At 41.7% G+C, this 22837-nt stretch overlaps 1 protein-coding gene across 1 annotated transcript in view; it reads left to right on the top strand.

Annotated features, from left to right (window-relative positions):
* Positions 1-22837, top strand: part of SUV39H1 (SUV39H1 histone lysine methyltransferase) — a 478717-nt gene that overhangs the window by 3419 nt on the left and 452461 nt on the right. The window contains exon 2 of the mRNA XM_044080286.1: positions 8112-8257. Within this exon, the coding sequence (XP_043936221.1) occupies positions 8112-8257 (146 nt within the window). The remainder of the gene's footprint in view (positions 1-8111; positions 8258-22837) is intronic.

Below are 22837 nucleotides of genomic sequence, written 5' to 3'. Positions count from 1 at the left end.
CTTTTTATTTAGTTCTGCAAAATGATACAGGAACTGCTGTTATAGCACTAACAGGCCTGCAGTGTTTTTCTGACACATACGGTGGGACTTGGTCAATTGAGTTTATCTGTCCTGAGTTAATTGCAGGCTGGTGTAAATGTAAGTTATGATCCCCTTGTGCATGTTTGCCTGCATTAGTGAGCAATACCATATTTTTGTAGTTAACTTCTACATGGTTGTGTTTCTGTACACCACTTATGAAAGAGTTTTAACTGTAAGTGGGATATTGGTGTGATTATTTTATTTTTTTCAACTCTGTAATTTATTGGGTTGGTGGCAATGAACTAATTTGCCCTTTTTTTTTTTTTTTTTTAGTACAATTAAAAGGATATTTGGCCAAAGCTCAAACTTGTTTTTTGCAGAAGTTGAGTTTGGTGTGACAGCTGCCTCTGGTGCAATGATTGGGAGAGAGGCTATCAGGAGAACTGTTTGTTTGTGAGGGCGAGATCAAGAAGATTAGCACCTCTGGTGTAGTATTTACAAAACCTAGGAATTTGGGGGCATGTTTGGTGGTGTATGATAGTTTTATTTGCAGTTGAAATCGCCAGTGGGAAATTTGGTCTGGGTTATTCCACATGACCTTTAACGGTCATAGATGGTGACCTTCAATTGGCTGCAGTGTGTTAATTTTGAGTGCCAACTAGAAATTCCTAGTTCAGATTTGTATTGCACAAAATCTGGTGATACTGTGTGATTACAAATATAGATATCACCCCCTTCTGGATCTGAATTCATAATGGCCATAGTACCCCCTGCATTGTACACTCACCCTAGTGAAACCAGGATTCTGTTAAGTGTCCAAATGCCAATGTCTTCGTGGTTAAGGGTGGCTTTGTGTTCAGTTGTTTAGAGTAACATTCATTAGTGCTACCTTGTTGTTATCCAGATTGGTTGCTGGGTTGGGATGTCTGTCAAATTTAGCCAGTATGGAGGGGGGGGGGGGTGAAAGATCCAGCCATCTTGCAAAGCAGGTGGATCTGTTTCAGTACAGACACAAATGCACTGCTGTTGAATGCTGGCTCATTTCTCCCACCCCCACCTTAACGTAATTTCTATAATGTTTCTTATGCTTGAAATCTTGGAACAAGAAGTAGAAATGCGGATTGCTCTTGTATTAAGCCATGTGGTTTGTGGTTTAGTTCTGAAGAAGTCTATTCAAACCGTATTTAACACTTTTCGGTTTGAAGTTCTACAGATCTTTTATATACTTGGGTTTAGTTTCTGCTAAAACTCTGCTCTTTGAGGTAATGCACTATTAAAAATAACATTTACAGTACTAACCTTGAACCGCCAAGAAAATGTGGCCTGCTCTCCTCCATAAAAAAAAGCACCGGCTGTATAATAATCTTAGTTTTTTTCTCCTTTTTCCCCCAAGTTTTTTGGGTAAAACAGAAATTACAATAGATTGCTAGTCAGATGAAAAATAAAACTCTACTGCATCTCATTAGCAGTGAAATAGCCAATCTTATTTGTTGTCATACCTAACTTACAGTGCTTAGTGTGTCTGTGGTGGTATGTGTGTGGAGGGGTTTAACTTTTTAAAAGCAGCTAAGGTTAATTAGGATTACAGAAAATGCCCAGTGGGGGTGAGGGTACATAAAGGTTGTTACTGGTAAGCTACTGCTGAAAGCTAAAGTATGGGTAGATGGTGATGGGCGGTTGAGTGGTGGTGGGTTGCTAACAAGCCAGCCAGAAATTTCTCCCAGTGATTGGAGGGTGGTATGCATAGAGGACAGAGTTGTGATTGGTGCCAGAAGATTTTCTTTTGGGAGGCTTATCTGTCTTGGTTGTATACTGATGCCAATTGTATGCGGCTTTCACACTTTGAATAATATTCTCTTGGTGAGGGTGAGATAGAAAATTTGGGTTATCGCTAGTATAAAAATACTGGTTTAGGATTTTGATGAGCTGCCAGACTTTGCTATTTGTGGTTATTGAGCCTAACCCTTTACTGCTAATGCAGGAAAAGCCAGTTTGAAGACTGGTCATCATGTGGATGCCCAGAAGGTTACTGACAGAGTTGTCCTAAATCTTATGCAGGGCTTACTTTAGGGTGTGGTTTGATACCAGGTCTCTTAGCAGGCGTGTCTGTAAGAGCCTGGTCCCTGGCCACAATTTCTATGTCCCCTATTACACATATATCCTTTCATGAATCCATATACAAGCGTGTCCCAAAGCTAAATCTGTGTTGGGTTGGAACTTCCTTTTAGTGATACTGTGAGTTTTGGAGGGTATTACTTTGGATAAGGGGTGTTACTATTACCCAGCCTACAGCTTTTACTTGGTTGAGCATGTCTTTGTGAGGCTCTAGATCATATGAGCGAATAGGAAAAACCGTGAACGCTCGCAATCTCAAAAGTACCGGACCTCGAACTTGCTATTGTGGGGGGCTGCACCCCCCCTGCTAAATATATATTCCAACCCCGAGATCGCACTACAGTGACGAAAGGGCAAATATTCCATTCTTCACTCTACCGCGATCTCAGAAAAAGCACTTTGAGGTCTGGTACTTTTGAGATGAGCATTCGTGTTTTTTCCTAATCTCTCATATGATACAGACCCTTTGTGAAATACTGTTTAGTGTTCTTACCTTTTTCCCATTCCCCAGAAATTCTTAAATATGGATGTGAAGGAGGAGGATACCTGGCATCCGCATATGTTTTTTGGTGTGTGTGTGGTGTGTCTGTGAGCGTGCATCTGGTGGGTGTTTTTTGGGGGGTGTTTAGGTTTGTTTGTGATGTGTGTGCACCACCACCCACTGTTAAGTGTAAAAGTGGAAGAACATCGCAAGTATGATAGGATCCTGTATTCTTTATTGCAGCTGGTGGTCAATTTCGGTCTTTATGATCCTTCTCTGGGATGTGAATAAGTCAGTGGAACCCTAGATATCTTTATGTTCACCACTGCAGTGTTTGTTACAAATGGGGATTTCCTGCAGTGAAAGGTCACTGTCCAATCAGTTTTCCAAAGTCTACTGTTGCTTTAAGTTATGTTGAACATCACCTACATACTCCTTGCATAGATTACTCCTGTTTGCTGAAGTCCTCTTCGGGAATAACTTCCTTGTTTCCCAGAGGTTCTTAGAGATCTCTTGTCTCGGGGTGCTATTCAAGAGGTGCTTGTGTCCCAAATGGGGAAAGAGTTTTATTCAGGAATGTTTCTAGTGCCCAGAAAAGAAGGTACTTGGAGACCTATTCTAGACCTCTCCCACATGAGCACTGTTCTGAGTGTGCCTTCCTTTTGGATGTTTACTCTTCAGTCCCTTTTTCCTGTCTTGCTTCCTAAGGCGTTTCTGGTGTCTCTGGACCTCAAGGATGCTTATCTCCATATTCTGATCCATCTCTTTTTCAGGAGATTGCTTACTGGCATTCAATTCTGTGCTTTGCCCGTTGGTCTTTCTACTGCCTCAGAGGTATTCACCAAATGCCTCATTCCTGTGATTGCCTTTTGCAGGCTTCAAGGGATCCAAATGTTTCCTTGTTTGGCCGACCTGCTGATTCAGGCATTTTTTTCCAGAGGTCCTTTTGCAAAATCTTCGTTTTTTTACCATTTCTCTTCAGAGCTTGAGGTTCGCAATAAACTTCAAAAAGTCTTCCCTGACTCTTTCTCAGGTCATAGGTTGCAAGATTCAAACGGGCCAGTGCTGGCATCCCTGCCTCCTCCAAAGGCCTTGGATTTCCTTTCTTTCAAGCTCTTCCTTCCCCTGGCCTTCATTACAGCCAGGGAGTTGCTGAGAGCTCTGGGGCTGATGGCTTCCACCATTCCGATGCTCCCTCTAGCCAACTCCACATGAGGAAGTTCCAGTGGTTTGTGAAGTCAGTGTGGCTTCAGCATGCACATCCTGTAGATTTTCCTGTTCCTCTTCTCCTGTGTCTCAAGAAAGAACTTCTTTGGTGGATTCAGCATTTGTCTGTGAATCTAGGGCTCCCTTTTCAACCTCCTCTTTCCACTCATGATCTGGTCACAGACACTTCATATGTGGGATGGGGAGCAGCGTTTGGCTCCCTGAGGGTTCAGGGACTGTGGCCGTCTCATCAGTAGGAGTACAACAATATCAAAAAGAGGGAGAGCTCTTGCTGACTCTTCAGGCCTTTCATCCTCTCTTCTTTCTGGGTCCTCTCAAGGTATTCACAGACAATACCCCACAGTCAAGTTGGTACATCAACAAATGGGGGGGGGGTGCAAGAGATCTCATCTCTGCTGGCTGGCCTGGTATAGGATCTGTCTATCCAATATTAAGTGACTCTTGAGGCAGTCTATATTCCTTCAGATCAGAATGTTGTGGCAGACAGTCTGAGCAGGTCCTTCACTCAATCTCATGAATGGATGCTTTACAGGGGTCTGCACATTTTTCACCAGTGGGGTACTCCTCGAGTAGATCTCTGCTTCCCCTCTGAACAGACAACTTCCTTTGTTTTGTTTTGTTTTGTGCCAGAGTCTCCTAGGTCCTCTAGTATGGAAGGTGGATGCCCTTTCATTTCTTGGAAGGGGATGATTCTTTATGCATTCCCTCCCCTTCCTTTCATTCAGAGAGTCTTGTTCAAACAGGATATTCCGAAAATTTTGTTGGTGACTCCCGTTTGGCCACGACAGCGCTGGTTCCCTCTACTTCTGCATCTAGCCAAGGGCATTCATCACAAGTTTACTTCCAGGGTGGATCTCCTCACACAAGACAAGGGGTCTCTCATCATCCTCATCTGTCCACGCTTCAACTGATATTGTGGGTGATAGGGTTTTGATCCCTCAGACACTTTTTTTTTTGGGGGGGGGGTGTGCTGCAGGTCCTGCAGGAGGCCAGAAAACCTACTACCAGAAAACCTACTACTAGAAAATCCTGCTTGTCTAAATGGAAGAGGTTTTCTATTTGTCTTTTCTTATGACCTGTACCCACATTCTGTGGATATTCCTTTGGTTCTCTCTTATTTGAGAGTTGCTCAGTGCTGGTTTGGCGTATTCTTCTATTAAGGCCCACTTACCAGCTCTTTCTGCATGTCTGCCTTTCTTAAAGGCGTCCTTTAATATCAGACCTCCAGGAAGCATGTTCCTCTTCCCTGGGATCTTAATTATGTTCTGGAAAAATTGACTTGGGCTCCTCCTGAGCCTGCTGTTTCAGCTTCCTTGCAGCATTGTTCTTGGAAGATAGTTCTTTTGTTGGCACTTAACTTCTGCCAGACGGGTGTCTGAGTTGCAAGCCCTTATGGATTGTCCACCTTTTTTGATATTTTATGAGAATATGATGTCCTTGGTGTACTAATCCTTTTTTCATGCCCAAGGTGGTTAATGAGTTGTTGCTTAGTCTATTAATTTGTCTACTTTTTTTTCCCTCTCCACAATCTTGAGTGTGTGCTGCATACCTTAGATGTGCATAGACACCTCATATTTTGTTTGGATAAAACTAAATATATCAGAAAATCTAACCACTTATTTGTTTCTTTTCCCAAGTCTTTTTGGTGTGGCTGTTTCCAAGCAAACTATTTCCTCTTGGATTTCAAAGGCTGTTTCCTTTTTGTTAAACTTTTCATGGCGAGAGCATTCCTTCTGTAAGGACTCCTTCTACTAGAGCTGTGGCTTCTTCTGGTGCTTTTTTCTTCAAAGGCTTGGATGCTAATTCTATTCTTGAAGCTATCATCTGGATTTCTGTGCATACCTTTACCAAACTTGAGTTTTGGCACTCTCCCATTTGTAAGGAGTACTGCAACCGAAGGATATAGAGTTGTGTAAAATCTTACCGTAACAGTAGATGTTCTTGGCTTCACCACTGCAGTATTCAGTCCGTTCCTACTGGGGCAATCAGCTCTGAGGATGGTATGCCAGAACGTCACCTTTATGCCCTACTCTACGCATGTATCCTAGGATCATTGGAGATTACTAGGCCTAATGGCTCTGGAGCCCTTACAAGCCTAGCCAAGAATTTTTACCCAGAAAGAAACCTCAATCCGCACCTGTTGCCCCTTCAATGAGGGACACAGATGGAACCCCTGGGACAAATTTCTGGTTGCCATCCACCCATCAAGGTTGCGCTTGAAGAGTGTAAGCGACGTACTTTGACGTGTATGGGGAATCTATTCCGTAGACGAGACAGCCTTTGAGATTCTCTCTCCAGCAGGTTTTGTTAATGTTACACATTGGATTTATGCCTTTTGATCAGGTACTACGCGAGGAGTTGGACTGTGAGTATGGAGCATCTCTAGTAGAACAGGGTCTGCGATTGCTTTGTAGGCGAGACCCAGATCGCTTCTGAGCAATCTGTACGATACAGAGTAGAGTAATAGTGATTTGAGCCTGTCCATGTAGGATAGGTGTTGGAGGCCATGGATTCTCTTTGTGGGGTATTTCTGTGGCCTTTCCAGTTGTTGCAGGTGTTTGGAGAGGTACATACCAAACTGGGCATTTTACTCCATTGTTGGCCTAATGAGGGAGAAGTACAGAGAGGTAATAACCTCCGTTTTTCTGGATGCAGTACCTTTACTTGTGAGACGAACCAAGTAAAAGGCTTTTCTGACTGCTGCCGCTACATGATGGTCAAATGTGAGATTGTCAACTTGTGTACCCAGGTCTCTCTCCACAGGTTGTGTGCTTAGGGGGTTGCCGCTAATGTAGAAGTGTGTAGGTGACGTTCAGCGTACCTTAAAGCAACCATAGACTTTGGTAAACAGGGCACACTTTGGGCTTCACGGCAGGGATCCCCATTTTGTAATGAATACTGCAGCAGTGAAAGCAAGGACATCTACTGTTGTGGTAAGATTTTACACAACTGTACTTTCTGACAAAACCTGTAGCCCCAGTAAAAAGAATCTCTTGGCACTCTTGTTTTCTCACCAGAGGCTGAAGTTTTTGGTGCTTTTTGGGGACCCATCAGTAGCATAAAGGCATGTGGCAATCCTGACTCCTCTTCCATCTTCTCCATATACAGTTTGTGTGTTTCTTCTCTGCATAATTCTAGTTAATTACTTGATGTATGGGTGGATAAAGGAAGTAGCAGGCAGAAGCTGTTTAATCTCTTCTTCCCAGTTGCATTCTTTAGACTGGCCAGATGTCCCCATTTCTGCAGAAAATTATTACAATGAAGGAGTTGTAAAGGCTGAAAGAGCCACAAGACCAACTGTGAAAGTCCTCCAAGATTAAGTTATTCATTTGATGATCATTGGTCTGTCCTCCCTGTACTCCCCAGGGGCGATTGGTGTGCTTTTTAGAAAAGTCTTGCCTGTGGATTTACATCATGCATTTCGAGTGGGCCTTGTTATCAAGTGAACTTGACAATTCTATATTCCGTTCTATTTTGCAAACAGCCAGCTTGACCATCATTGGAAGTGGCAGTTGTCAAGGAAAGTCTGGAGTAGTTGCTTCTGTAATCTCTCTTCATCTATGTGGTCCTCTGTCCTCGCCATTTGTTACTCAACTGCAACACCTGTCATGCTTTGTTTCAAGCACCTATGCTTGCTTGAGGAATGTGATTTCCAATTCTTTTCTTGCTGTCCTGTGGCTACTTTGATTCTGGTCAATGCCCTGCCGCACTTCAATGTTAGGGCAGCTGCCGCAACTCTGCTTGTAAATCCAGCAACTTTGTATGCTTGAAGATGATATCGTTGATGTTTTTTCCTTTTCTCCTTGATTTGCAGGAAGTATGCCCAGTGGTTGGGGTGAAGTGGCAGACTTCAGGTAGGCATGATACTTGGTTGATGAGTGACATGGCATTCACCAGAGTGGGGTATGGATATGGGGATTTTAAGAGGACCGAGAAGTGTAGTTGAGTGTGTCGCTTTAGGACCCATAAAGGGTTGTCCCTTTTGTAGATCAACTGATTGGGTAAGACAATGTTTTTCCTTTTGCCACCATTCCTTTGGCAGACATTTAATGTTTTGAGTAGTTCTGCTTAGACACAAGGCTTGGAATACTCTACTCTTACAGCACAAGTTGAGTTGAAGCCAAGTTGTGTTTTTCCTAGCTCACTTTCTGTGTCTGCAGAGTATGTAGAGATTTACTTTGTGTACCACATTACACTTTCAAGGTTTGGCTTATTATTGAGAGTAGAATGTGCAGAGTCTCTGTTTAAACTGTATTTCCCCCCACAGGTCTTGAGGTCAAGTGTTTGTCCCCCAGAAGCCATCTGCAGGACCTTTGCCGGCTCGCACGTCTTTCTTGTGCCCGTTTGGAGATAAACAAGAAAAACTTAAATGATTTTGAAGTTGAGTATCTCTGTGATTATAAAAAAGTCCAGGTATGTTTTCATGACTTTTGTCAACTTTTCTGTCTTAAAGTTAATGTGGAGGTGGGGGTAATGGAATAATTGTAAGTTTGGTTGATGGGTATAAAGAGGGAGACAATTTTACATAGAAATATATTTATTTTTATTGCTTTCTGTGTTTTCTTGATTCAGTAATTAAACTGTTTTTAAAGTAGGGAAGTACTGCGTTATGTTTTTTTTTTTTTTTCCCAGACTTGTATGTATATGTTTTCTTGACCAGTATGCAGACCTGTGCCCATTTGTTTTTCTCCAATTTGAGTTTATTTTCAGAGGAGGTAGGCTGGATTATGTAACAAGAAGTATATTTGGGTGGCCACGGTGGTGCAGTGGTTAGCGTTGCCACCTCACAGCAAGAGGTTCTCCAGTTCGATCCTCGGTTGGGGTGCCTTCTGTGTGGAGTCTGCATGTCCTCCCTGTGGTCGCGTGGGTTTCCTCCGGGTGCTCTGGTTTCCTCCCACATCCCAAAGACATGCTGTCGGTGGATTGGACACACTAAATTGGCCACAGGCATGAGTGCGTGTGTGTGCCTTCTGTGGAAGGTTGGGCGCCGGGCTGGCAACTTGACAAAACTCCACTGCAATCGTGAGTGGACAGTGATCCGCTGTGGTGACCCCTAACTGGGAAAAGCCGAAAGAAGAAGATCTAACAAGAAGTTTATTTAATTGTGAAAATAGTTTCGCATTGGCAACATGAGACAAACGGGCATCTCTGGAATTTGTTTTCCATCACAGTGGCTTTTAAAGGTGACCGTTTCAGCAGTTTAGTATGTATATACCAGTGGCGTACCTCCAAGGCTATGTGCTGGGACCACTCCTATCTGGTATTTACTTCTGAGGTAAAGGTTGATGTTAAGGGTGTTTGGTTGACTGCAAATTGGAAACAATCAGACCCCCCCCGGCACAAAAATCTTACAAGAGGGTCTAACACAGACTAATGACTTGATGCATTTCTTGACATTGATGTTTGGCATTATAGTGCCTTTTGGGCGGGGGGGGGGCAACCACCCAGGCTAATTACTCCATTGATAAAACGCCATTAAGTGTAACCCAGTAGTCTGAGATCTGGGAACATGCGTACACAGTAATCTGGCCCTTTGACCAGTATGTGGCCAAGATGGCAAGAAAATATGTTGTCCAATTTATAAGTAACTGCATGGCATCCAGGTCCAAGGAAGTCCTTGCGCTACTTGGGTCTGATCATTAAGTATAATGCCCCCTTTGGCATGTACCTGGCCAGGCACATGTAACTGTTGGAACTCCTACAGAAGTTCCTTAACAGGAGAATCCATGACATACACATCCTCCTGTAAGGATGACCTTCAAGTCCCATCTCTATACTCTTTCTCCTACAGGTTTGCTTGCTGAGAGGCAGTCTGTACTTGGCATAGAAAGCATCCACAGATCCAGCTTTGATGGACCTCTTTCACATCCACAAAATGAACAGCATCAGAAATGCTAGGTCCAAGAATTTCAATTTTGCTTGTGACATAAATAAGCATGTTGGCGAGACAGATGTCCGAGGATCCCCATGATTTGCAACAGGCTCCCCATCCATGTGAAGCAGAGTCCTTCCCTAACCCTGTTTAAGTGTAACCTTGACCAATGGCTGGGAAATTGGAAATTCATCCTGTGTCTGGCCCCCATGTCTCTGGAGGCAGAGTAATGTCCAAGTTATCTAACATACCTGTGCCCCCCCCCCCCCCTGTAAATGCCCATGATACTTGAGACACAGATTAGTTGGATTGTGTGGCTAGGTTTCTGAAGTCCCTAGTGGTCTTTAGCCTATTGTATACCTATGGGCTAATAAGAACAGCAAAGGCATGTGCCTAGAGATATCTGCAGATTAGCAGGGCTGAATACATTGACACGCTTCGGAAAGTTTTAATAACTTTCATATCAGTCCATTGATTGCTGTATCTTGCATACCTTTCTGTATCCATTGTGCTGTGAGCCTAGTTGTTTGGTGCTGGCCGTTTTGTTTTCTTTATTCATTATATTTTGTTTATTATTTTATCCAGTGTAACCTGCACATTATCTGTTTCAATAAATATGACTTTATTGTCATGGTCTGGTTAGCAATGGCATGTTACATCATTGCTATATTTATGCTGGTAGTATAACCCTGATGATGATGTCTGGTATTTGTTTTTGTTATGCTTGCGTGCCATGCGTGCCAGATAACTAATTATTTTTTGTTAGCTGTTATATTTCTAGACCTTTATAAATAACCTTTTTAAATGCTTTGTTGTATAAATTCAGTATAAATGCACTTTGTCATTTTTTGTTTTTGTTATATTTGTTTTTTTTTATTTTATTTTTTTTTTTTTTTTTTTTTTTTGTGTTCTTTTTTTTTTTATCATAATGTTTAATATCACACCTAATACCTTTGCCTTATGCCTTACCCTAAAATCCAAAACACAAAATTAATAATTAGGTAACAACTGAATTTGATGATAACATGATTTATGAGTATGTCATACCCTAAGCAAGCTCAAGCCAGCTTCCAAATAAATATAATCATGAGATATAATACTATCAGATATGATACTATATACTATTTATTGATACTTTATGTTAGCTTTGATGTTAATTTGCTGATGAAATTTTTAATGAGTGGAATTTACTGAGTATATAAATATTATATTTTATTTTAGTTTTTTTTTTTTTAAAATGGTTGATAATGTTAATAATAATTAATGATTTTTTTTTATGCTAATAATGTGATTTTGAATTGATTGATTGATTTTGATGATATTGATATAAAAGACAAAATTTCAGTGAGTGAGATTGTAACCTGTTGGCGTTTTTTTTTTTTTTGTTTTTTTTTTTTTTTTTTTTTGTTTTTTTTTTTTTTGTTTTGGGGTTTTTTTTGGTGGTTTTTTTTCTGTATCCCCATCCACACAGGAGTGGGGGGGGGGGTCACCCTTGTACGATTGGAGTGGTGTTTAGTAAAAAGTCAAATCTAAGAAATGTAAATATTTTGGTATATTTGATATGGCAATTCCATGAATGGACACTTTCTGTTGCAGAGTCATAATTCTATGTGGAGAGTCCATCAGAATTTCTGAGCAGGATAAATGGGGAGTGAGTCTGTTTATGTGCATACATGCTTATGCAGAATTTTTTTGTTCACAGAAGCCATGCACTTATTGATATGACTGCAAAGGCAGTTAGTGTATGACTGCAAAGGCAGTTAGTGTATCTACCAGAAATAACGCGCACACAAAAAAACACCCTATGACTTTTTATTGTACAACAAAAGAAAGTCATAGCAAACATTAAGAAGTGCTACGCCCAGCATTATAAAAACATACTTGTCAGTCTAAAGAAATGACTAACCGAGCAAATAAGTCTACTCTACACAAATTTGAGGTAGAAATTGTCCTGGGCAAAGGACAACCACAAGACTTTCTTCAGCTATGTCTGAAACCTTAAAGGCCACATACAGCAGTATACAAAACTTGATTGTAAATGGAGCCACCTACATAGAGCTGAAAGATGCAGCAAATCTGCTGACTGAAATTTTGGCTCTAATTGTAACCATAGCCTCCAGACTCGCTTTATGTAATGTGAATGGAGAACTGCAATGGACAACCCTCTGCACAAGGGTGGGCCATCAACAGATTCCAGAAACTACGGACCTGTAAGCTTGACTGACTGTTGTCTTATGCATAGCTGTGGATAGAATTTAAATCAGTTTGGTGTCGTCGAGCAGATTGTGCCTAGTCAGAGCTGGTGGATGTCTGGTAGGGTCACAAAGGAGGTGGATGAGGGCAAAAGTGTGCCTACTGCCTACCATGACCTGGTTGTGGCATTTTATTAAAATACTGCACTTAGGAGTTGTGGATATGGACATAAACCCCTTTGCTACACACACTGGATAGAAGTTGGAGAAGGGGAGACTACCTCTACAAAGACGCGGAACTCTGTTTGCTCAGTCCACTCCTTTTTTTGGCACTTACTTCCTCCCGTGGTGGTGGTGCTGCGGTAGCTTTGTCGACTCACAGTAAGATGCTGTCCGGTTCGATTCTCAGCTAGAGCGTCTTCTGCGTGGAAACATGCATGAATGGGCGTACTTTCGTTGAAGGTTGTGCGTCAGGGCTGGTAACTTGGCACATAAAAATCAACTACCAATCATTAGCGGACCGGAGTTCCGCTGTGGCGACCCTAACCGGGAAAAGCCGAAAGACGCAACAACAACTTCTGGAAGTTAAGGCCAAAGTTAGGGGACTCTGGCTGACCAAGTTTGCAGACTATTACAAAACTAAGAGCAGTCCGCAGTCGTAGAATAAATAGAGAGAGGTTTGGGTGCTAAGGCCTTAAGGACTTTCCTGCCTGCAAATAGAGTGCTTCTTTTAGCTTGTACTGTTCTGTTGCTGGGTAGAAGTTCCTGGGGGGTGGATGCTTGCACACATTTTTCATGTTGCAATTTACCTTTCCTGTTAAAGAAAGGACTCTGACTGTCACATGAGTTTGCTGCACTTTTAAATGGGAGCGAAGTTTTGTGTTTGACAGGCTAAAAGTTGATTTAAATGTTCTAAAACTTTTTTTCGCTGTGGAGAAACTGTTTAAATTACTTCTTGGATCTGGTGAAGTGCATTAGACTGTATTTTATTGTGGTTTTGTCTAGAAAAATAAATTTGTATTGCTTCCTGTCAGGAAGGCACCATTTTCAGCTAGATGCAGTTGGAAGAGAAGATTAAAGCTGTGAGCTGTAGTTCTGTGGTACAGGGTTTGATTAGTTCACCTCTCCATTATCTACTTTGTGACCTTGAGCAAGTCACTTAACTAGACACTGCTCTTAGGTTGCCCCTGAAAAGGGACCATGTTCAGTCAGCCTACCTGATTAACTGATTACTGACCATGGGACAAACTGCCTGTCCTTCAAGCCACATAAAGGTTATCTAAACAGCCTTTGCCACCACAACAGTTTGCCTTTACCACAAGCAGGTGACTCTCCTGTGGCCAGTGGCTTCATCAGACCACTCCTCTTTTTTTCCCTGGTGTTGCCACTATGGACCAGGGGTTAACCAAATCCCCTGTAGCTGTTGTAATCCCTGAGTGGGTGAGGGAGAGCCCCTTTTGTTAGTATTAGGAGAAGGGGAAGACTGGATCTAATTGCATAAGTAAAGGGGCGTTTGATGCATCCTGACCCCAAACCTGGATGATAGGTTCTTGGTAAACAGGTGCCTGAAGGTATGATGTGCAGCAGGTACTAATGGAGACAAAGCCTGTTACTAGAAAAAAATTATATTAGGAAATGGAGAAATTAAGTTTTATCACCAACTAAAAAACATCACCCATTCAGGGCTTGTTTCTCTTGTCTTACAACATTTGAGTTATTTTCCTGTGGCCTGTCTTGCTAGTCTATCAATGCATTCCCATATCAAAATTGGCATTCCCGTGTCAAAATGTTTTTAAAGGGGATATTGCATAAGAGCGCTCCAAGAAAAACTGTGGCTTCTCCTTGATCTTAATTTTATGTTCGAGAAGCTGGCATTTGGTTCAGGTGGAACAACTCCTCTGGCTGACTTGAGGTCAGAGCAAGATCTGTCTCATAAGCTATTATGTGTCGGTCTTATTTAGCTTTCCACTGAGACGGGAGTCCTTTTTAAGGAATAAAACTACTTTGCCACTAAAATGGTATCAGCCAAACTATCAATCTCCCCATGGTCTTTCCTGAACATGAAAATGAGTTAGAGGAGATACTTCATATCTTGGATGTCCATAGACAACTCTGGTATGATCTTGATGGAAAGTCATTTTAGAACTTTGATCATTTATTCACTTTTTGTGCAGGTAAAGAGAGACCAGCTGTGTCAGAGCAGATAATTTCCAAGCTTTTTGGAAACTGTTGTGCTTGTAGTGAGGACCAGATGGCATAGTGGTTAAGGTCTTCCATGGACAAGGTTTGATTCTGACCTCTGGATAATGTCTCTTTTGGAGTTTGTATGTTCTCCCTTTGTCTCTGTGGGGTTCCTCCAACCTTTGAAAAACCAAGCCGAATGTTTCCATCTCAAACTCTGCAAAGAATGGAGCTGTGGGTAGCAGCAAAGATTCTACATGGTGCTGTGTAGGGGGAAAACTTGTATAGACCAACTGCTTTGGGCATTTACTGTGGTGGACAGTATCCTCAAGATAGAACATAGATCACAGACTGCGTGCCATGGCAGGGCTAGCCATTCAACAGTGTAATATATGGTTGTGGGTGATTCGGTCGTATTGCTATTCTTGCCAAATGGGCATGGCTATTTGCTGGTGATAAGGGGGTTAAGGACCCTGCCTATTCGGATTTTTTAATCCCAAGGGACCTATGCTAACAGTGTGAGGGGTATATGTGCCCCTTTTGGCCAGTGTCTGCCCACCATAAAGCCCAGCAACCCTGGGTCGATATGCTTCTGGCCAACTGGTGTCCAATTGCCCAGCTTGGGTTACCTAGGTTGGCTCCAAATGAAAGCTGGACATAAAAACTAATCAACCTATCAAACATGAACTAAAAATTGCTACCCTCTATGTAGGCTCACTGATGGAAAAGAGCTTGAAAGTAGATGACCTGATAGAAAGGTGGCTGGACATCGTATCCAGGATCGAAGATGGAAGGACAGTGCAACAAAGCCCCTTGAGGTGACCCCAAGCCAAGAGGAGGACAGGCTAGATGTGGGATGCTGGTGTGGGAATTGTGCTGAGGGAGAGTCTTTAGAAGACAGGGATGTCATCATAATTCAAGAAGGCCTTGTGGTAATTGGACTCCAGCCTAATAGTAGATTATGAATACTGCCCTATGCCCACAGCAGGGCTGTGATAGTGACGAGTGTATTCAAACAGCAATTTCAGGACCTATTAAGATAAAGCAGGACAAAACGAATTGGTGTTGACTAATAGGTGACTCGAATGCACATATCAGGACAGACAGATCACGATATGAAGACTGCCTTGGTCCACATGAGTGGGGCAGCAGGAATAAAGGAGAGGCTATTCTAGACTTCTGTCTGACAAATGACTTGATTCAACGCATGATTCAGAAAGAGGTAAAAGATCACATACAACAGCCTACATGCAATTGTAGTAGACTTCCTCTTAGTAAGGAAAGGGCACTGGGGTTGAATCGGCAATTGCAAAGTCCTCCCCAGTGACACTTGACCCACAGCATAAACCACTGGTTGCTACATTCAGCCGCAGGCAGTTGTCTGAGAGGGCTGTAAGGTCAACAGAGACCAGGTTGATGACCTGGAAATTGACTGAAGTGCAGGCACAACAGTTCAAGGAATCACTTGGGGCTCTAGCACCCTCAAGAAGGGGAAATAATTAGAGTTGAAGAATGGCAGTGCCTCAAAGCGGCATGTGAGAGGACAACAGAACATATGTGGTAGAGCTAATTTTAGAAATGAGGTACGTAAGGGAAGCTGGTGGTGGAATGCATAAGTCCAGGAAGTCGTCAAAAGAAAGGAAGCGTGCTGGAAAGTGAGAGATAGAAAAGACAGAACAAGCAAGGAAGGAATACCGGTTGTCTCAAAATAGGCTAAGAAAGGCGTTGCAATAGCAAAGAACAAGGCATTGGAGGCATTCTACCAGCTTCTGGAAAGGGGGTCAATAGATCAGGTTGCAAGGCAAACACCCTTCATAAGGGATGCCAGCAACAACCTGCTCACCAATCCACATGACATCAGAGGCAGATGGAAGGTAATATTCCAGCAACGTCTAAATGGAAAAAAAAAACACAGCTGTACTGCCCCAAACATAGCCTATGGTGGAGGAGGAGCCCATTGTCTAAAACTATGACTAAGGAAAGTCCAGGAAAGCAGCCGGCTCATATGAGGTCATAGCAGCTGTGATAAAGATGCTGGGTAAGATGGGGGGGGAGAGGTGTATCCCAGATGACTGGAGACTAAGCATATTAGTGCCAGTGTTAGAGAACAAAGGGGGTGTTCTCAACCATGGGCAATATGGGGGTAGTGAACTCTAGTCTCCTTGGATGAAGTTCCGGAGAGAGTGAGGTGATTTTAGATTAATACACAGAGTAGTAGAAAGTAAGATGGAAGATGAGCAGATCAAGATTCAGCACAACTAGCCTGATGCTTGCAGTAAGACAGTTGAGAAGAAACTAAACATGAGGAAAGAGTCAAACTGAGTATTCATATGCTTCCTCCAAGTCTGGGACAAGATCTCAAGAAAGCTGATTTGGGCAGTCCTGCAGTTGTTCAGTCCCAAAAACATTGTTAAAATTGGTGCAAGCTATGTACATTTGTGAGCCCACTGCTGTATATTCTGGTGATTTGGACTGCATTAAGTATGAGTGTCAAAGAAGGCAGAAGAATGGCAGTGACTAATCTAGATTTTCTCTAGGTTCTAGTTTGTCGTTTTTGGTGTTCTCTACATCTGTGCTTCTATTTGTGTCTTTATGGTAATGAAATTCAGATTAACTTGTGTTCCTTAATGTCTGTTAACGTCTGCATGCCTAATATCCTAAGTTCATGGGCAAGTACTAAGCTAGCTGCCCTTGTTGGCCATTTTAAGCCTGACCAACTTCCCTTGGTGAAGATCAAGCCTAGTGTCTGTGAGGTAAAGGTTATTCAGAGAAGCTCCATCCTTCGGAGAGGTGGATCCTGGTCAGTTGTGAAGCAGTGGATTTCTTTACAGTTTCTAACAAGTTTTCATAATGCTTCTGACGATGGAACATTGTATAAATTGATCAATGAAAGTAAAGTGCAGATTGCCAGTCTCTAGTTTATACAAGTCTATCACATCTGTTTCATTGTACACTGAAGCCAGAAGCATGCCAATAATTGGCCTAGGTTTAGATGTGCTATACTTCAATCAACTGTCAACAGCTTGGGAGTCTTCATCTTTTGTGTATGCATATCTAAAAATATGCATAGATGTACAGCAGAGAAAATAAATATGGATGTTTTTTTCCTGTGAAATATGGGGCATCTGAGGTCCATACAGACCAGACTAGATGTCGGAGTTGAGGATTCCCTGGAAGCATAGGCAAAACGGGAGAAATTGGAAGATCTGCATGAGAGAGCTCCTTATGGAGTGCTTCTAAGGTGACCTTTCATGTGGCCCTCTATGGTTTTTAACCATGCTTGTGCTGTGGCTAAGGTTACAAGCTTAACTACATGCTTCTACAGTCTGGCGTAGCTAATTCCCTCCCACAGTAAGGAACAACTCTGAAGAGTAACTCATTTCAGATGCCTGGTTCAGGGAAATGCTTTTCATCAGATTTCCCAGTACCTGGAAATTGGTGTTGGAGACCAAAAAAATCAAGACCTTGCCACTGCACAGAGCTATTTGTGGTACCTTTGGGCTTGTGTCCTGTGTGGAAGCCATACTAGTCCCTATAGAGAGAAGCTTCCTTGCAGCAAGAGGAAGAGTCATTGTTTAGACACTCTCTGCTGTTGGCTAATCCGAGACACATTTGCCTGTCATGCTTGAAAAGTCCTGATTTTAGGCTGGGACTACCTATGACAGGAGACTGATCTCTAAAACTGGAGCAAATTGAAAACCACCAGTTTTGTGGCTCTGTGGTTAATGTTGTCGCCTCACAGCAAGAGCTTCTCCAGTTAGATTCTCAGCTAGGGTGCCTTCTGTGCAGAGTCTGCATGTCCTCCCTGCGTTCTCGTGGTTTTCCTCCCACATTCCAAAAGACCTACGTCTGGTAGAGGTTTTCTCCCTGGGCCTCCGCTGAAACTAGGTTCTGTCCAAGTCGGGACTTTCCCAGTCAATAAATGTTAAATTAATTGGTTCTGGATTTGGTAACTCATGGACATGTCCTAGAGCGTACACATTGTCATCTTATGTCCCTTAGCCCCTTGGATAGCTTTGGGCATGATTTCCACCCCCAAAATTAAATTTAAATGTATTGTATTGTTGAACGCTAGATACTTTTAATCACTTTTTTTCTTTTAATTTATAGACACCTGAATTTAAATATTGAAGGAGTCTATCCATTTATATTGTTTCTAAAATGGAATGCTTCTGATTTAACATCCTTAATATGATTAAATTCCATGACTTGGATTTTTCAGTACTCGGGCATTCCTTCATCTTGCTGTCTGACAAGATTAAATGTTCTCCGTATTTGTCAAATAACTTTTATTTTGTATACAACCCATTTCTAATAATATGAAATATCCCCTTTCTGATGGGCTTCTCTAAATTATAATTTTGCCTCTTCTGTCAGTTTAACTTTTTATCCATTTTATCAAGTCTTCTGTATTTCAAGGCTGTTTTTTTTTTGTAAGCATGCTAAGTTGAGTTCATTCTGCTGTACCAATTCAATACCTTCAGGAAATGAATCACTTCATTGCTGTCACATTGTAAGTTGCATTGTGATCTAGTTTTGTAAAACAGCTGCTATACTAATTTACTAGAGGCCAGTAGGGGCAGTGTAAATTTCACATAAACAAGAATTCTGTGGTGAGCCTTGTGGATTTACTCACTTAATTTGCGTACTAAAGCCTCAAAAACTTAATGTCTGAGTACAATAAGGACCAAGAGAAGGCTACTAGTAAGCGCACCACTTAACAGTAGTGTAATCCATGTTTGTCAGCCTGGGTTTTGCTTTTTTTTTTTTTTTTTTATACCACTTTCGCTAATGAAAATGCAATGCAGTTTTACAGCACATCAAAAGTAAAGGTGCTGCCTGAGGTTCCTAATTAAATATCTCTGTACAAGAAGTTGCAATCACCTTGCAAGCTTAAACAGTTAAATGAGTCCTATTTATTTACTAGTTTACTAGTTCCACCACTTAAATTATTTGTTAATTGCATATTGGTAGCATGCCTTAATAGTTGATGATCTTGCCCCATCTAATCTTAATGATGTATTAATGTTAAGGTAATTACAATTGCTGCAAATATATAAACTTTTTCATATAATTATCTTAACTTACTGCTAAAACTGGTGTTTGTTGTTTCACTTTTACCTGAATATATTGCAAATTCTTTAAATAAAATTTCTTAAAAAGGTCTTAAATGCTCCTTCAGTTGCTGTAGCACAAAAATGTTATACACTTCACTTGGTGTGCAAATGTAATGTTGCAGTCTAAAACAATGTGAAAGCATTGGTATCCAGTATCATGCACCCAATATGCTTGAAGCTTGATCTGCTTAAATTTCCTTTAATGGCGTCTATTTATGTATTTTGTTCAGCTGGAGTTAACGCAAACCTATTTACCATTAAAAGTATTTCACTAAGCTTTATCTTGACTAGTTAATCGGGTATACTGGTGTATATGGGATAATGAAAATCATTATTGTCAAAATTGTTTTTGGAGCAAGACGCTTCTTAAAATACCACAGACTTTCTACTTAAGAAAAAAAGAAAATGTCAGTGTACCTTTTTAGATGTCTTAAGTCTTTCTTGGCTTCCATGAGAAATACTGTGAACTGTAAATATAAGAATTTGGCGATGCAAGCATTTTTTTGGTAACCAGGCTTTCCAATCTGTTAGTCTGAAAGACCACAAGAACAGGTTGAGAGCTCATTGCAGGAAAACAAGGACCGAAATGTGAAGGAGTCCAAAATAGTGTAAAAGATCTGCTTGCCGCAAAGGAATAGGAAACTCTGTTAAAGCAAGCAAGCACTCCCTTCAGTTGTGCTAGTCCTTTCAGGCACTTGTTGCTGTTTTGTTTTTTGGTTAAGTGCACTCTCTACGGTCTGTACTCTACTTGGCATTCTCTCTTCTCTTCAGAGTGCCCTTTGTCACCCTTGGACTCTCATGGACTTCAGTCACAAAATCGCCACAATCCACAAAACACAACACAGCTGAGCACTCCTGTCAAACTTTGACTTTTCACTGCTTCCCTTGTCTTCCCAAACGTCTGCTCCCTTCATCAGCCTTTCCTACTTGATGTTCCCTGTTATAATCGTTGTACTCTGAAGAGTGGGCCCAGAATTTTTCCTGAGCCAAATGTCCTTGCTTTAGGGGTAAATAAAGTTGAGCTATAAAGTGTACAACATGTTGATGTGGCAGGCAAGCTGGTAACATACACTAACACATTTTAAGTTATTTTAAATGCATTGTAGCTGTGAAACGAGTGAGTTTTTACCATAGCTGGACATGTTGCTATAGTCTGACCACTTGGTGACACAGTTTGGTTTCCATGTTTGAGTTCCTAGGCCTTTCCTAAAAAGTTTCAAGGAGTAGCTAGCTGGGATTTATCTGGACAGGCTCTGACTTCTCAAAGGGACTTTTAAGGCTGTTCCTCTTTGGTAAAAATGGTTAGTGGTTTATCTGCCACATCCTTGTTGAAGGAGATAGGCAACTTTGTTTTCATCTTGGACCTTTCTGTGTGCCAGAACAGATGTATCAAATTCGTATAACTTCAGGAGTCTTGTCTGCTGTCACGGGGCACTTGTATGACCTTGATAGGATGGGTGGCTCTTTGGCATAGTGGGATCCTCACAAGAGTATTAGGTTATGCTGAGTGGGTGCAACTTGCAGTGCATAATGCTGCTCTTTGGGCTGTATCTACACCTGGGTTATTTAGTGGTCTTTGGTGTTCAAAGTCTTCCAGAAAAAAGAGCTTCTGTTCTTCCACCTTGGTGTCTTTTTTTTTTTTCCTTTTTTTTTTTTTTCCCTGTGGGCCTTGTGAAGGGATTTCATGGTAGTTTCCATTCAGTTGGCACTCTTGCTTTCAGTCCCTAGAGCATTATTTTAAACGAAGGCATTTTCTCTGATCCAATTTTGGAGGTTTGTCTTCGCTAATGCAGAGTTGAACGCACTCCAGTGCCTCCCCACCGTAAGGAGAAATCTACAAGGTTTTGAGCCATATATTTTCACTTCAACCTTCATATTTCCCATTGCATTCTTAGGGGTGCAATCTTTGGTTGCAGAGTCGGCATGTCCGGTCCCAATAACTAGATCCTGGACTGGTGGATGGTCCTGACTAATCACTAGTGGGCCTTCCAGTGCTTGCAACTGAACATGTTGTGTAGGGTTTAAAAGATGATACACCTGACCGTGTCACAGGCTTACTTCTGCTCTTCCACTTTCAAAATGGCCCCGTTTTCATAGTGGGCTCCCCAACAACTAGTTTTTGGAAAGATAATCCAACTAGCTGTATGGGCTCCATGCAAAGGCTTTTACACTCAATTCACATACCAAGTGAAGTGAATTTGCTGACAAATGGAGCTTGCCGATTTTTTGCTTTCCTGCAGTTGTGATTTTTAGAAGCAGTGCTTGATTCTGCTTCTCCAGAAATGGGGGAGACTGGAAGTTGAATCAAGTTCTCCACCTCTTCTGCATGAGGTAGATAAAGGGGGGAGCTTATGATTTAAGTAGTTTCCATCCTTTTGCGTGGTTGTATGTGTGCTTGCCTTTTTTCTGCCCATTGGGTTTTGGAATATCAGACCTCGAATTTTGCCTGAGAGGGGCACAATTTCATGCTGTCAGATGCCTGGTCACATGGTAAAGTTAAGGTTTTGGGCAAGAATATTCCCTTGGTTTGGGGAGGGGGGATAGCCAGCTGCTTCTCTGATAATGACTTCAGACATAGATGCTCTTGTTTCTAATGGAATTAAGAAGGGTTGCATTTGCCAAACGTATGCGGAGTTATTTGGTTAGAGTACCCAGTGCTGCTTCAAGTAGGTGTTGTGTGTCATCTTAACCTACCTGTGATGGCTATTACTTGTTACATACTGAAGATGCTTGTGTTATTTTTGCATGTCATGATTTTGAGAAAGGGCTGAACTGTGACGTTGCATTAGTGGGTCAAGCTGTACTACACCACTATCCATTTTTGAACCCCTTCTTTCCTTGGCATCTGAGCTTCCATAGTTAGTCTTGCCTGTTCCCCATTTAGATCTGGCTAGTTCAGAGGAGTTGAAGTCTTTCATTTAAAGAAGAAGAAAAAAAAATTAAAACTTCGGTTACCTCAGATTACGTGATCTCCAGAGCTGGTGGTTTTTGTGTTGAAAGTAGTAATGTGCCTTTTATAGCATGTGTGAACTTCATGACTAACCCAGAAATTGTGTTCTTAGTATCGCTGTTGCAGTAATTCTGTGCTCTTCTGGTGCAGATGACTGGCCAGTCTGATTTTTGGGTCTGTAGTACCACATCGAAAAAGTCGTTAATCGAATGGCTTTATAACCAAAAATGCAGTTAATAGAACTCTCTTTTGGTGGGGGCTGCACCCCCACACCTCCCACTAATTATATAAACCATCTCTTTGAGATCGCACTACAGTGAGGAAAGGGCAAATTTTCCGATCTTCACTGTACCGTGATCTTACAATACATAGTTCTTTTATCTGCATTTTTGGTTATAAAGCCATTTGATTAACTGCTTTTTCGATGTGTTAATATAGACCCCTGATCCTTTTCTCTAGGGTCACACCTTTCCCAGTCTTATTAGAGGTAAGAACATGGTGGCTGGCTCCACCTTATTTTTTTACATTTGTTTACTGGGAAAGACTGACTGTGCAAGAAGCCATAAAAAATAAAATGCATGTGATGGCAATGGCAGAAAAAATATCTACATGAGAAATGTAGAAAAAAATGGTGGTAGTATTGGTGGCAGAAGGTGAAAATTTCCCTCTGCAAAGTCTCTC

Source organism: Protopterus annectens, chromosome 8.part0 (assembly GCF_019279795.1).
Source record: "Protopterus annectens isolate FY-2018-M chromosome 8.part0, PAN1.0, whole genome shotgun sequence".
Lineage (NCBI taxonomy): Eukaryota > Metazoa > Chordata > Ceratodontiformes > Protopteridae > Protopterus > Protopterus annectens.
The sequence above is the reverse complement of the archived record's forward strand: the minus strand, read 5'-3'. Positions and strand labels throughout refer to the sequence as shown.